The sequence below is a fragment of the Neofelis nebulosa genome, chromosome 3, assembly GCF_028018385.1.
Source record: "Neofelis nebulosa isolate mNeoNeb1 chromosome 3, mNeoNeb1.pri, whole genome shotgun sequence".
NCBI lineage: Eukaryota > Metazoa > Chordata > Mammalia > Carnivora > Felidae > Neofelis > Neofelis nebulosa.
In genome coordinates, this window is record NC_080784.1 from 164,517,960 (window position 1) to 164,534,821 (window position 16,862).

General features: G+C 35.7%; 1 protein-coding gene across 24 annotated transcripts in view; it reads right to left on the minus strand.

The window, feature by feature from the left end:
* FIP1L1 (factor interacting with PAPOLA and CPSF1) overlaps positions 1–16,862 on the minus strand; it is a 79,004-nt gene that overhangs the window by 18,490 nt on the left and 43,652 nt on the right. For 13 of the 24 annotated variants that reach the window (XM_058722584.1, XM_058722596.1, XM_058722580.1 and 10 more), the window contains 2 exons: positions 15,772–15,928; positions 1,505–1,531 (listed from right to left, as the gene is read on the minus strand). In XM_058722584.1, coding sequence (XP_058578567.1) covers positions 1,505–1,531; positions 15,772–15,928 — 184 coding nt within the window. The remainder of the gene's footprint in view (positions 1–1,504; positions 1,532–15,771; positions 15,929–16,862) is intronic. The other 11 variants (XM_058722594.1, XM_058722586.1, XM_058722598.1 and 8 more) reach the window with 1 other exon arrangement.

The window sequence follows — 16,862 nt, forward strand, 5'->3', positions numbered from 1 at the left end:
ACAACCCTGAAGAACTATTTTACAAAGAAGGGCACATAATATAGTTTCTGGATTAGTTTGGAAGGAAAATAATTTGTATCTTTATATCATGAGGTCTGCATTCTCAGTAATTCATAATACCTAAATGAAATACCACAGAATATGGCTAAAAGGGACCTTAACAGTTCATCTACTCTGCACTTGCAAGTTCAGACGGTCAATAAAGCATCCCAACAAAAGACTTTAAGATTCTACAACTTATGATACCAATTCCTTCCAAGTTCTAACAACCCTCACTGTCAGGAAATGATCTAAATTACGTGACTTACATCTCTCACACTACAATTCATATGCTGTCCTGAATGACAACAAGAAGCAATCCATCGTCATATACTCCCTATCGCCCTCTACATATTTGAAAACACTTCCACTAAGCCTCCTTCTTCAGGCATTGATGTAAAAATGAATCCCAGTTCTCTTAACCCTTCTCAAAGTCCATTTAAATCCATTTTCGGCCCTGCTGCAAGTTGCTTCAAATTCACCATGCTCATCTTCACTGCACCCAGTGTCAGGATCTGTAACTTCTCTATTAAACATCTCAGAACTGTGAAGTTTAGCAATTAATGCAGGAAAAAGCCTATCTTATACACCCTTTCAACCACATTTCTTTGTAAACTAGACACACCAATGGCTCCTTTAGATGACTTTTCCTGATAAGCCTTTTTCAGCCACACTGATATACAATCAGTGACTCACTATCCCACAACTACATATGCATACTATCCTCTGCTACCTAAACTTCCACGATTTCTGTTTATCAAGGTCATTGTGAATCCAGACCCACCCTTCCGAGCAATGTCATCTCTTCTTTTTATATTCCTTGGCCTGTAATACTGAACTCAGTAAAACACTTGCTATCACATTTGCATCACACTCCAAAAAAATATTTTTAAAAAGGCAACACTGACAAAGTATCAAAAAACAACCCTTGGTCACATACAAACTATTGATCGCACCATTACAACAATCAACAATTTAATGACCACCCTAAGAACAATCATCTGACCAGTTGTCAATCTACCTAATTGTAAGGTTCAGAACGTATTTTCTCAAGATACTGAGTTATGCCAGCAGGGTAAAAAAATCAGAAACCATGAAAAAGTCAAGATAAATGATCCTTCTCTTCTCTTTGCAGTTGCTTTAGCATATAAAAAATTCATTGGTCTGAAAAAACTTTTTCATACAATTATTTTTTTATATCCCATACTGTTTTCTTCAACAAATTGATACGGTGAGAATTTTCTCAGACTCTCTATTTCTACAAAAAGTGGGTAAGACAGGTATAAGAAAACTAAATATCTTAATCAAAACTGGAATGAAGCAAAGGCAGAGCTGAAAATAGGACCTTGAAATCCCAATAGCCTATTCCATAGTCTAACCACATCGACACTGTCCCTCCTGGAACTATAAGCTTGAAATTTCATGTTTATTAACAATGATGGAGAAAACATGAAAAAAGTTTTACCTGGAGGTGGTACAGTTATTGGAATACCTAAAAAACAAGTGATGAAATTTAATATAGTAATTGGATTTTATAACCTGTTATGTATTTATGCCATCACCAAAAAAAAAAAAACCTTTGAAATAAACCCCTCGCCTCATTTTCCTGGCTTATTCACTCAAAAGAAGCATTCTGTTTTCTTGCAGAGGACCAACAATTCCAGTATAACATCCGACTTCCTGATGAAACCCCAGTCTAACAACTTGGTAACAAGATTTCCCCCACTAGGTGTAATCACAAAGTTAGACATCAGTTAAAAAAGGACACTTGTGCATTTTTTGTGCACAAACATCAAACTCCATGAAATTAACACTAAGTTTGATAATAAACATCTGATCTTGTTATTTTAATAGAAAAATTGATCAACAGGCTCTTTAATACTGTACTTAATACGAGATAACTCTGAAGATGATGAATATTCACTTTAGTAAAGCTTTGTGGGACCTTCAAATGTTGCTGTGGATTGTTTTACTGCTGTTGACAGGATTGGGGAAAGGCTATTATTTCTTTTGATATGTGGGAGTAGAAAAGGGGGATATAGCCAATTCATATAGGTATGTGTGTGTGTGTGTATATATATGTATATATATATACACACACACACACACACACACACACACCCAGGGCACATTAAGATAAATGTGGACAATTTACTTCTATAGGAGTCAGTATATACTAATCTGAATGACTCTCATTCATTTGCACATTATAAACTTTAAGAAATAAACTATGCATAAATAAACATTCCTAATTTACACTGGTCAAATGTGCCCTTAAATCCTAATGTAAAACTTATGTGGCATACAAATTCTATTTTTTGTATGAAGAATAATGACATTTCTAATTAGGAAAATAGAAAAATTTTTCATGAAAAATTTTATACCATAATTTCAACAGTCAGAATGGTTTACTAAATCCTATCTTAAAAACTGCATCAAAATTCGTCCAAAAGAGGGAGGGGGGGGATGTCAAATTCATTAATTAAATGCATGGGGAAAAATAATGAAAATAATCACTTTCAAATGTTTTCTTGTCAATGGAAACATCTGCTAATAATTTAAATTTTTTTCTGCACATGTTTTACCAGAATGAGAGGTTTATTAAAAAAAAATCTAAAGGTAGCCAGAGGCCTTAAAATGGAGAATGAAGCACCTGATTTAACTGCCCACACAATAAAAGGATATGCTAAACTTACAAAACCAACAAGACTGAAAAAGATATATAAAAGACATGTAAGCCGTTATGTTTTGAAAATTGTTAGACCTCCAAATGTCTACTAACTTCATCTACACCTCATGGCAATTCTGGTCCATCCTGAAGTTACCTTGCTGCTTCCTACATTACTAACAATCCAGCAAACAATACAAGCTAGCAGAGTCCCAGACACCATACTAAATGGGAAAAGTAAGAAAGGCAGAGCATATTAAGTGTTCTCAATATCCATTATTACCTGATTTTCTTTAGAACAGTATGAAGTCTTCAGAGCACTGTTTAACTTCACTATGTGGCCTAGTTTTTACATTTAACTACATGATTGCTTTCTTAGGGGTACAGTAGTCCCTCCTCAGCCATGCTTTCCAGTCTCAGCCACAGTCAACCACGTCTGGAAGCAGGTGATTCTCCTGACATACTGTCTGAAGGTCAATAGTAGCCTAATGCTATGTATGTCACAGTGCCTATGCCCTTCACCTCACTTCATCTCATGACGCAGGCACTGTATCATCTCACATCATCACGAGAAAGGTAAGCACAATACAGTAAGATATTTTGAGAGGGAGAGATCACATTCAAATAACATTTTACAGTATATTATTACAACTGTTCTACTTTATAATTGTCGTTAATCTCTTGCTGTGTCTGATTTCTATATTAAGCTTTATCACAGGCATGTAAAAGTGGGGAAAAAACACCGAAGATAATAACTATCTACCATTTCAGGTACTCACTGGGGGTCCTGGAATATATCCCTTGCAGATAAGGGGAAGGCTACTGTATAAGACAAAGAAAAAAACTGTATGCCAACTAGGCAAAGAACTCTGTAATCCCATTAAACTACTTAAATGGATACATGAGCAACATGCATCACTTTGGCTAACACTCACTACGACGTATTAAAATGTGAATTCATGCAAAATAACTAAGAAATTACTAGTCAGCCCTCTCAAAATTTAGAATTTGAAAACATCAAAGTTGTCAAATTTCCACAAAACATAAAGATAAAAGTTATAAACAAATTATTAATTATGCTATGAAGGTTGTTAAAATTAGTCTTTTTTTCTAATGTTTGAGAGAGAGGGGCATCTGGGTGGCTCAGTCGGTTAAGCATCAACTTCAGCTCAGGTCATGATCTCACAGTCCGTGAGTTCGAGCCCCGTGTCAGGCTCTGTGCTGACAGCTCAGAGCCTGGAGCCTGCTTCAGATTCTGTGTCTTCCTCTCTCTCTCTGCCCTTCCCCTGCTCGTGCTCTGTCTCTGTCTCAAAAATAAATAAAAACATTAAAAAAATCGAATGTTTGAGAGAGAGAGAGAGAGAGAGAGAGAGAGAACACGAGTGGGGGAGGGGTAGCGAAAGAGAGGGACAGAGAATCCTAAGCAGGCTCTGCATTGACAGCAGCGAGCCCAATGTGGGGCTCAAACTCACAAACCGTGAGATCATGACCTGAACCAAAATGGGACTCTCAACCGACTGAGCCACTCAGGCGCCCCAAATTACAATCTGCTTTTAATTTTAATCTTTCTATAATAGTATCATAGGGCGGGCTTTTAAACAATCAACTGTAAAGAATTAAGAACAAAAAGAAAAATCATGCCGTATCTATATATAGATATAGATATAGATATAGATATAGATATAGATATAGATATAGATATAGATATACATCTTTCTAGTCAATATCTACTCATCACAATGTTAGTATGAGAACCAGAAAAGGCCCTTGTGAGACCTCTAAGATATTTCAATGCAAATCTTTATTGGTTAATGTTTACTGAACCAGAACCACAAGGTTGATAAAACACAATACAAATCAATTCTTTGGTGTTATCAGGTATATTTTCAAAATGCAACTACAAAAGTTTAATATGTGATATAATGTTAGGTCAATAGAATTCTCATATAAAAATCACTATTTAGTATTTGACTTTTGATAACAAGAGAAACAGTAAAGAAAGAGATAACTGGCCTCCAAAATTACTGTCCTCATCTTCAACACTCCCACCTTCCTGGCTACACACACACTACCTAAGCAACAGATATGAATTACACAGGCAAGTATTGTGTTTTACTGTTTCCTTTAACTGTAAAATGAGTATGAAAAAAGTTTATTATTTCCCTGGAAAGCCTCACATAACAGTAATAAAAGTAAGATTTCTAGTACTGTAGGCCAAAGCTTTTAGAAAACTAATATTCAAGTTCTAATAGGACTGAGTAGATTAGGTTTTGAAACTTTAGTGACCACCAGAAAAACCTGGAGAGTTTGTTAAAACACAGATTGTTGGGTCTTGCCCCTAGAATTTCTGATTCAGTAGGTCTGCGGTATGGCCAGAGAATTTGCATTCCTATCAAGGAAATGATGATGATGCTGAGCAGAGACCATACTTTGAGAATCAATGCATCAGATCCTAAACTTCTCTATGGATTGCTGCTCAACAGCTCAATATTCAATACACATGAAATAAATTCCATTCCAAATTTTTATGAAACAAACAGAACATGTGACACTTTGAAGTAAAATAATATAGCTGTAGGACAGCCTATACGATCTAGCATCCTCAAAAGAAAGAGAATCGGATATAAGTGTTCCTGTAACGCATACTCTTCCATGTAAAGCATGGGGGTGGGGATCCTGAAATCCTATTTGGGAACTGAAGAAATCGGGACAAAGAAATAGAAAAGCAACAGCCCTGTGATACTTATTTAAAGGAATTTACTATATTTTTAGTATTCGCACAAAATTAATAGAGGCTCTGTACTCAACAACAATAACAATGAAAACTGTGTATGAACTCATTCTCAATGTAGCCCATCATTATTTTTCTAAGGCAGAAAAAAGTTACATGCTAGATAGCCTGACATGGCTTCTAACGATCCCTGCCTCTTGCTGATTTATGCCTTTTTTTACATTTGGTATTCATACCCTCCCCTGGGTGTGGACTGGATAAATGACTTATTTCTACAAAAAAGATCTAGCAAAAATGACAGGATGTCACTTCTGTGTCTAGGTTAAAAAAGACAGTGACTTCTATTTTGCCGGTATCCTCTACTGTCTTCTCAACATTCATGCTTTCATGAACCAAGTTGCAACATAGGAAATGAAATGAATCCTGATTTCAACAAAGAGGTGACTGATCTTGAAAGAGTAATTTCTCAGTCAAGCCTTTGAGATGACCATCTCAAAGTCTGTGGCAGACTATGAAGCAGAGACCCAGCTAAGCTGTCCCCACTCCTAACCCACAATAACTATTTAATAATAAATGTATGTTGTTTGAAGCCACTACTTTCTGAAGTGACTTGCTACTCTGTAACAGCTAACCAATATGTATAACTACCTATCATTTCTCTATTAAGTTCAAGTGAAAGGAAAAAAAAAGCATGGCAGAAGTATGCAAATTAGGCTTCCAAGTTCCCACCAACTTCTAAATTTCATTGGCACTATTACATTACAAACAGATAAATTTGATCATTTTCCTTAACACTCACTGATTTCTACTTCTAAGTCATCAAGCTTGTAAGTAAATTCTGCACAAAGAAACTGAGTACCTAGAGTCAAGGTTTATAAAAATTTTTAAGTATTACCTTCCACACTACATGCTTTTCTATGCATCAGTATTTTTAAGATTATATATACACACAAATTGTCTACCATCTACCCTGTAAGAAAAGAAACAGATGTAGAATACCATACAACTATTTAATGATTAAAGTAAAACAGTTTGTTACAGGGTGCAAAAAAGGATGGAGTAATGTTTTTAAAAATTTGTTAAAAGGTGCTATGGTCACAAAACTTAAAGCAACAAAGTTATCAGTCTACGCCATACCCAAAAGGTAAACAAGACAATTTTATGTTAAGTATAAAGTGAACTATTTTATCCTTATTAGGAATACTTAATCCTCTAATTTATAAAATAATCTAAAGCCTACTGAACACGAAAATCCTACATTAGACAAATAAAAATATCTCTGAATAGAAATGTCAGTATTTTTACAAAGGAACTGGTCTCTATAAGCTCCAATATAATCACAAAATGATTGGAAGAGTGGCACAAACAAAAGGCAAATATTAAACCATGATTAAATTCTATAAAATGTAGCATCCACAGTACATTCAAAATGTAACTATTATAAAGGGAACACCCATGAGAAAAAAGGACATTCAAAAATCATCATTGTAGAGAAGGTTTTAATATCCATGAAGCTTACATTTAAATTAATTGTGCCAGAAATGTTCAAATGAAAAATAATTACAGATAATTAGCATTATTCCCTATTTTTAGTTCACTGAAAATATTAATCGGCTGTTGGGGGTTTTCTAATATAAAAAAAAAACTTAAGAGAAAATGAGTACAGTTCTCAAAAACTTCGAGGAATATATTTTTAAAGGTACTTCTGGAAAAATTATTTTGGGCAAACAGCGTCAGTTAATAGGCAGACTTACTGTATAAGACCAAAAATCTTACAGAACTATAAAAATTAGCCTAATAAACATCATATTCGTAAAACAGCTTCTCAAAATTGTACCTTCTCAAGGGTACAGATAATATTCACCCAGTATAGGCCAAGCTTTTGCCAAAGCAGCAATTCTTCAAGTGCTATCTGGAGATTCCCAGGGGTCTCTACCCTTCTAAGGAATCTGCAAGGTCAAAACTACTCTCATAAAAATACTAAGACGTTATTTGCCATTTTCATGCTCATTCTCTTACAAGTGTCCAATAAAGTTTTCTAGAGGCTACACAATGTGTGAAACCACAGAAAGATTTAAGGCAGAAACAAACAGGAGAATTCAGCTTTTTTCTATTAAGCCACACAGTAATATTTGCAAAAGTACAGAATAAGGCCACTCTTTGCACTAAATGGTTTTTTGTTTTGAAAAAAGTATTTTTCATACAAATGTTGTCTGAATGCTAATATGTAATAGACTTATTAAGAATTTTTTTTAATGATATTTCTCAGTTTTAATTTCTAATACAAAAAACAGATAAACCATGCATAAATAAAAGCTCTTAGGGGGGCTGTATTAAGTTTAAGAGCCACTGTGCTGGAACCAGACTGCTAACAGAAAGCTAATCCAAAATGCAGACCTCAGAAGAAATGCAGCAAGACTCCAGAGGTGAACTGCCTTTCTCCCTAATTCCCTGTATCATGGCTAACCCAAAATCAAGATATTTAAGGAATTCACACAACTTTTAAGTTCATATAATTCATGGTACTACGTGACTAGTGATACACTAAGGTACTTGACCACAGTCTTTCAGAATGAATTTAGGAAACCCTTCTTAACTGCAGAACCCTATGCGTTTTCAAATCTAGATAAACAGGTAAACCTTATATACAATTTTAAAAGCAGGGATGATTTTTCTCTGTGGTCTGAACTAGTTGGACTACAGTATTTCAGTAAAGCAAAAAGCCTTTTTCAACTTAACAGAATTCTACTCCTGAGAGTTTCAATTGTTCTGAAGACTTACAGAACCATAGTCACATGACCCTTAATTTTGATTAATGTAACAAGAAATTAGTTAAAATGAATCTGCCTTCTTTCAATAAACTCTATTTTCAAAAATGAAGATAAAATAGGATGACACTAAAGTTAATCAACATTTAAAATTTTAAATTAAAAGTCTACAATAAAATGTAATGTAGTTTGAACATAGTTTAAAAAAATAGTTTACAAACATTAATTAAATTATTTTAAAAACAAGATAAGCCAGACACAGGACAAATACTGTATGATTTCACTTACATAAAGTACCTACAATAGACAAATTCATAGAGAAAGAAAGAAAGAGAGGCTACCAGGAGCTGGGGTAGGAGGTAAGAGTTATTGTCTACTGAGTACAGTTTTGTTATCAATAATGAAGAAGTTTTAGGTATAGACAGTAGCGATGGTTACACAACACAATGTATTTAATGCCAGTGAACCATGCACTTATAAATGGTTAGAATAATAAATACTATGTACATTTTACCACAATAAAAAGTATCATAAAAATCAACTGTACTATATAGCATTAATCCTTCCAATGTTACAATTTTTCTTCCAATAAACAAGTACATCACAAGTATATATTCACTAGACTTAACACAAATCAGGAAACACAAAACAGCAAAACCTCAGTTAACTAGATTTACAAAAAAAAAATCTGGTTCCTCAACCTCCCTAACTTCTCTATCCACAAATATATATGCATGCACTTCAACATGAGGGAAATACAAAAAAAAAAAAAAAAAAAAAGAAAAGAAAATAATAATAAAAATTAAAAATTAAACAAAAAAGCTTTTCAAAGACATGATATTGAGGTAAATACACACAATGCCATACATAATACAGTTTTCTCGACACAGGTCATGATTCAACACAGGTAACAAAACAGGCTTTCAAGCAAAACTGCCTACTGGTTCTGCTATTTTCTTTTCTTTTTTAATTTTTTTTTAATGTTTATTTATTTTTGGGAGAGACAGAGACAGAATGCGAGTGGGTTAGGGGCAGAGAGAGAGGAAGACACAGAATCCAAAGCAGGCTCCAGGCTCCAAGCTGTCAGCACAGAGCCCAACACGGGGCTCAAACCCACGAGCTGTGAGATCATGACCTGAGCCAAAGTCGGTCGCTCAACCGACTGAGCCAACCAGGTACCCCTGGTTCTGCTATTTTCTAGGTACTACTTAAATGCCTTAAACCCCAGTTTCCTCTTCTATAAAATTAGAATAATATCTACTTCAGATGTTGTCAAGAATCATATAGAGTTAATACATGAAATGTGCTCAGAAAAGTGCCATCAATAGTAAGTAAGCATTCAAGAAATATTAGCTATTATTAGCTATTACAAGTGACCCTTAAACAACATGGGTTTGAACTGCACAGGTGCACTTACATGTGGATTTTTTTATAGTACAGACCTATAAATTCATTTTCTCTTCTTTATGATGTTAACATATTCTTTTCTCTAGCTTACTTTACTGTAAGAATATAGTACATAATACATATAACATAAAAAAATATGTGTTGACTGTTTATGTTATGAGTAAGGCTTCCAGTCAACAATGGGCTATCAGTAGAAGTATCCAGGAGGTCAAGTTATATGCAGATTTTTGACTGCTTAGGAGGTTGGTGCCGATAACCCCAGTATTATTTAAGAGTCAAATGAATTTCTACTATTACTCCGTGAAACCATGAAGCTGTACTAATGCATTTCTGAGAAATGTAACACAATAGAAAGTACTGGGTGGTTCAATAAAAGTAACAGACTTTCTGAAAGTTAAGATGCTGAATAATCAGTGTTTTCAAGCTACTGTTAGTATGGTAGCAGGAAACCACATTAAATACGTTTTCATGTAAAAAAGCTAGTCCAAATGTCATGACATTCATTTAGGACCAGAGGTCTCTTACATATTTGCTATACTCTCCCATTCAAAACGTTCTCCACTGTTCTTACAAATCAATTGTGGCAAATTATTTTATTGTTACTAACAAGGTTTCATGTATGTTTGTTGATGTGTGTTTCAGGAGGGTAGGAGGCAATACACGTTTCCTTCTCTGCTATTTGACAGTAAAAATCCCTTGAATACATGCGACGTCTATCACCTCATCTTTGTTAAGGAGCCCACTTAATGTGATGAGTCATGCCTGGAAACCTCCAAAAACTGACCATAATTTTTTTTCTTCAAACCAAGGCATTTCTGAGAGTGAATAGAAATAGTTATGCTGAAATAAAAGGTATAAAAGTAAGACCCATTCCAGGGAAATCTGGATATACAGTCACCCTATTTATGAAAAAATCAGCATCTGAAAATATAGGCATTATAAAATGATTACTATCTTTGTCCCATCATATACAGGCCTATAGTCTTTAAAACTTCTGCATTTCAAAACAAATGTTAACAAAGAAAACATTAAAATACGTTTAAAGTTTCAAGTGATAGTTTTTCCTTTCTTCCTTTAGTATTTCTCCAGAAAATCCAAGGTTTCTCTAAGAAAAATGGAGTAATTTTTTTTTTAAATTTTTTTTTTTTCAACATTTATTTATTTTTGGGACAGAGAGAGACAGAGCACGAACGGGGGAGGGGCAGAGAGAGAGGGAGACACAGAATCGGAAACAGGCTCCAGGCTCTGAGCCATCAGCCCAGAGCCTGACGCGGGGCTCGAACTCACGGACTGCGAGATCGTGACCTGGCTGAAGTCGGACGCCCAACCGACTGCGCCACCCAGGCGCCCCGAAAAATGGAGTAATTTTTAAGGCAAACATGAAAAGACTCCTGGGCCACAGGTTTCTTCCATTAACTGCTTTTAATTCTTAAGGTGATCTAAATTACAGTGAGCTCTATAGAATGTACTCTAATCATGTGGTTCTGTGGTAAATGGTAACTGAAAATGTGGCTTTAATCAAGGCCAATATTCAGTTGGTATACATCCATGTAGCCATACTGTTATTGAAAGCTAGTACCCACTCTGACTGATAAGTGTCTGACTGTATCAACTGTCAATCTGAAAATCTCTCTGGTGTTATGGATACATAAGCATGTTAACTCAATCAGCTATCTTATTTAAGGAATGTCAAGTATACACAAGATCTTTGTGATTAGCATTGTTGAGAAACACAGGTGGAAATGTGAGCTATGTTTTCTCCCAACAGTTCATGAGCTGGTACAATTAAATAGTAATTCAGAGAGTCTCAATTTACAAATATTTGGTTTTAGTATCAATTGGTATCTCCCAGCCACCAGCAAATATACCAGTTAGGTACTGCTTTAACAAGCATCAGAATTCATCTAAATTAGTATTCTTAAATGCTGACAGGACAGCATGGCAATTCTAAGAATAAGCCATCAAAGGAAATCCAGACAGGTGTTTAAAATATGGAAAGCATGTAGCTGAAAATTAACATTACAGGCATACCTCATTTTACTGCACCCACTTTACAGCACTCCGTAGTTACCGTGCTTTTGTTTTTAACAAACTGAAGGCCTGTGGCAACACTGTATCAGCAAGTCTACTAGAGTCCTTTCCCAATAGTGTTTGCACATTTCATGTCTCTGTGTCACATTTAAGGTAACTGTCACAATATTTCAAACTTTTCATTATTTTATTTGTTATGGCCATTTGTGATCAATGATCTTCTGATGTTACTGTTTTAACTGTTTTGGGTCACCACAACCTCAATCACATATAAGATGGCAAACTTAAATGATAAATGTTGTTTGTGTTCTCTCTCTCTCCTTCTCCCCTGAGACACAACAATAATGAAATTAGGCCAGTTAATAGCCCTACAATGGCCTTGGAATGTTCAAGTGAAAGGAAGAGTTATAGGTCTCTCACTTTAAATCAAAAGCTAGAAATGATTAAGCTTAGTGAGGAAGGCATGCCAAAAGCTGATAGGCCTCTTGTGCCAGTCAAGTTGTGAATGCAAAGGAAAAGTTCTTGAAAGAAATTAAAAGTGCTACTCCAGTGAACACACACTGAGAAGAAAGCAAACTAGCCTTACTGCCAATATGGAGAAACTCTGAGTGGTCTGGATAGAAGACCAAACCAGCCACAACATTCCCTTAAGCCAAAGGCTAATCCAGGGCAAAGCCCTTATAACTCTCTTCAATTCTGTAAAGGTTGACAGAGGTGAGGAAGCTGCAAGAAAAAAGTTCAAAGCTAACAGAGGTCGGTTCGTGAGGTTTCAGGAAAGAAGCCGTCTCCATAACGTAAAGTGCAAGGCAAGGCAGCAAGTGCTGATACAGAAGCTGCAGCGAGTTACCCAGAAGGTCTCGCTCAGGTAATTCATAAAGGTGGCTACACTAAACAGATTTGCAATGTAGATAAAACAGCCTCCTATTAGAAGAAGATGCCATCTGGGACTTTCACAGCTCAAGAAAAGTCAAGGCCTGGCTTCAAAGTTTCAAAGGACAGGCTGACTCTTTTCTTGTCAGGGGCTAATGCAGCTGGTGACTTATGCTCATTTACCATTCTGAAATCCTAGGGCCCTTACGAATTATGCTAAATCCACTCTGCCTGTGCTCTGCCCTAAAGTGGAACAACAAAGCCTGGATGACAGCACATCTGTTGACAACATGGTTTACTGAATATTTTAAGCCACTGTTGAGACTACTGCTCAGAAAAAAAGATTCCTTTCAAAATATTACTGCCCATCGACAATGTGCCTGGTCACTCAAGAGCTCTCTGTTGGAGACACACAAGGAGATTAATGTTTCCATGCCCCATAACAAATATCCATTCTGCAGCCCATGGATCAAGGAGTCATCTGACTTTCAAGTCTTATTACTGAAGAAACACATTTCATAAGCATATAGTTGTCAGAGACCATGATTCCAGTTGTCTGGCAGATCTGGGCAAAGTAAACTGAAAACATTCTGGCAAGGATTCATGATTTGAGATGCCATTAAAAACATTCATCCATGATTCATGGGGAGAGATCCAAATATCAATATGAAGAGGAGTTTGGAAGAAGTTGATTCCGAGCCTCGTGGATGACTGGGAGGGGTTCAGGACTTCAGTGGAGGAAGTCACTGCAGATGTGGTGGAAATAACAAGAGAACTAGAATGAGAAGTGGGGCCTGACGTTGTGACAGAATTTCTACAATCTCAGGGCAAAACATGAACAGATGAGGGGCTGCTTCTCATGGATGGGCAAAGAAAGTGGTTTCCTGAGATGGAGTCCACTCCTGGTGAAGATGCTGTGAAGTTTGTGGAAATGACAGCAAAGGAGTTAGAATACAGAATATTACATAATCTTAGCTGATAAAAGCAGAAGCAGGGTTTGAAAGGATTGACTCCAAGTTTGAAAGTTCTACTTTGGCTAAGATGCTATCAAACAGCGTCACATCCAAAAGAGAAATCACTTGTGAAAGGAACAGTCCACGGATGAGGCAAACTTCATTGCTGTCTTATTGTAAGAAATTGCCACAGCCACCTTAACCTTCAGCCACCACCACCCTGGTGAGTCAGCAGCCTTCAACATCAAAAGACACCAAGATCAGCAAAAAGATTATACTCAACGCTCAGATGATGATAAACATTTTTTTAGCAATAAAGTACTTTTCAGTTAAGGTATGCACACTGAGTTTTAGACATAATGCTATTATTGCACTCTTTAATAGACTATAGCATAGTATAAACATTAACTTGTACATGCACCAAGAAACCCCCCAAAAACATAATTTGATTCATTTTATTGCAGTGGTCTAGAAGTGTAATATCTCCGAGGTAAGCCTGTAAATAAATAACTTAAACAACAGAAAAATAATCAGTGTTACTCTATGGTGTAATGCCATAGATGACCTAAATATTATTAAAAGATACTAATCCTTATAAATAGAAGTTATATGGCAAAGAAATGGAATAGTTTTATGATTTTGGAAAAAGTCATACTTCCAGATAATGCCAGTGCCTATGAAGAATATCCTACAGAGATTCTAAATATTGTATCAATAAGGTATTTATATTTTCACCATTTTTCATACCACTTACTCTCTCACAATAGCTAGTGTTGACTATATAAACCATATAAAGCAATCTGGGGATATACTGTATTAGCTTAGCAATAAAAAAAAATTCTTTCAAATCACCATTAATACCTAGTAAAATTAAGATTATCAAGCAATATAGCATAAGGACTATTATAATGTACACTGATTATCTTGTAATGTCACTAAATCAAGTGTGTTCAGAATTAACTATTTATACATTTTATCTTTTTCGGTAGACAAAGGACTCATCAATGAATCACTACATCCTCATTCCTTTCCCTTTTCCTTTAGTTAATTCTCACCATATTACAAGACCTAAGAATCCTGGGTCCCATCACAACTTCTGAATGGTTTATGCTCCAAAACAAGAAATTTGTTGAATTTTAGAAACAACGTTGTCTGGAGTAAGCACTTCCAACCTATCCAGTCTTCTCTTTCCTCTATTTCTGAGACAACAGAATCTCTAAAACCAGACGTTTTTCATAATTCTTACCCTTTTTGAAGACAGAAGTGACAATGGAAGGGAATCAAAGTTGTTGTGGCTGTAGGGCCAATTAAACAGTTGATATTTAGAGACCAAAAATGAATACTATAGGGAAGGACTATTCAGACCCTTAATGTGCCTTGGTACTCTTATCAAAACTGGTACCTTAAAACGAGTACGGCTCTCTTGAATTGCCAAGTAACTGAGTGGATGTGGCTCTTTAGTATAAATTAACTTTATTATTTAGTATAAATTGATATTAACTTATTTATAAATTTAAGAAAACTTTATCTCACATATGTAGTTATAATTATGAGCAGGAGCTAGTTTTTATCATTTACTGCTGGTATTCTCCCTAGGAAGAAAGTAATTATTATCTCAATCAGTCTTGCTGTTTCATCCAAAACTGATTAAGGGGAATAAATACCAGAAGCTTAATGGAAATAAAATAACAAATGCCACTGGATGTAAGGTTGAAAATCTAAAAATCTGGGGATTTTTCATGAATTTTTTTCTATTGCCACCGATTACACAAATAATCAAAGTGGCTCAAATATGATAAAACAAATTTTCTGACTTTTTAAAAGAAGTAAATACCAGGTATCTGGCACCCAGAAGAGGTCTACTAAAAGGAAATCAGGATACAAAAAAATGACCAGAGATTTTCACTTCAATCTCTTCACAGGATATATTTTTTTGAACCTACTCCAATTCTGAAAGTATCTTTAAACCTTTTCAGAACAAGTTAACATGGTTAATGTATACATAAGCTATGTATACAATTAGCAATTTTAGTGATCACTATCATACCTTGGATCACAATTTTCATATCTGTCCAGTCTTCTCTATTAGTGTATTCTTTGCTGTGCTGACATAGCACATACAGATTTGTTTTCACTCCGAATCTATTGAAGATTTAACATAAGTTTCCTATCTATTAATTATAATGCAGTGCAATCAGTGAAGACTTTATTTTCAAATATATATTTTAATTATTAGAATTCAAAATAGAAGAAACACTCATGGTTATTTTTCTCTCAAAATCAAATGTCTTATTTACTATTTACCTGGTGGTGGAATCAGAGGTGGAGCAGTGCTGACAGTTGGAGGAGGTGGAAGAAATGGAGGAGGTGGAAGGTGGGTGGGAGGAGCTCCTGGAGGGAAAAATGGAGGTGGTTTGCTAAAATTGTTGTCTACTTCAGTAGCAGATCTTTCAGAAAGGACCTAAAATTAAAATATAGTTAATTTTAAAAACATATCTAAGATTAAAAACTCAGTAAATTTATTTCATTTAAGAAACAAAGTAAAAAGTTTTATTCACATAACACATATTTTGAAGCAAATTTTCCATGTCTGTGATTTATGTGTATATGTACAGATGTGAGTATATACTCACACACACTATTTTTTTTTTTTTTAATTTTTTTTTTCAACGTTTTTTATTTATTTTTGGGACAGAGAGAGACAGAGCATGAACGGGGGAGGGGCAGAGAGAGAGGGAGACACAGAATCGGAAACAGGCTCCAGGCTCCGAGCCATCAGCCCAGAGCCTGACGCGGGGCTCGAACTCACGGACTGCGAGATCGTGACCTGGCTGAAGTCGGACGCTTAACCAACTGCGCCACCCAGGCGCCCCTCACACACACTATTTAAGATGTCCACATAAAGCCTAGAATAAATGATTAAATCATTACCAAAAAAACTTAGTAAGAATAAAAACATTCTGGGGCGCCTGGGTGGCTCAGTCAATTAAGCGTCCAACTTCAGCTCAGGTCATGATCTCATGGTTCATGAATTGGAGCCCCATGTCAGGCTCTGTGCCGACAGCTCAGGGCCTGGAGCCTGCTTTGGATTCTGTCTCCCTTTCTCTATGCCCCTCCCCTGCTCACGCCCTCTCTGTCTCTCTCTCTCAAAAATAAGCATTAAAAAAAAACTTCAGAAAAGAATAAAAACATCCTCAATGAGAGTATTTATAAATTAAGTACTTTAAATTTTTTTTTTTTTTTTAACGTTTATTTTTGGGACAGAAAGAGACAGAGCATGAACCGGGGAGGGGCAGAAAGAGAGGGAGACACAGAATCGGAAGCAGGCTCCAGGCTCTGAGCCATCAGCCCAGAGCCTGATGCGGGGTTCAAACTCATGGACTGTGAGATCGTGA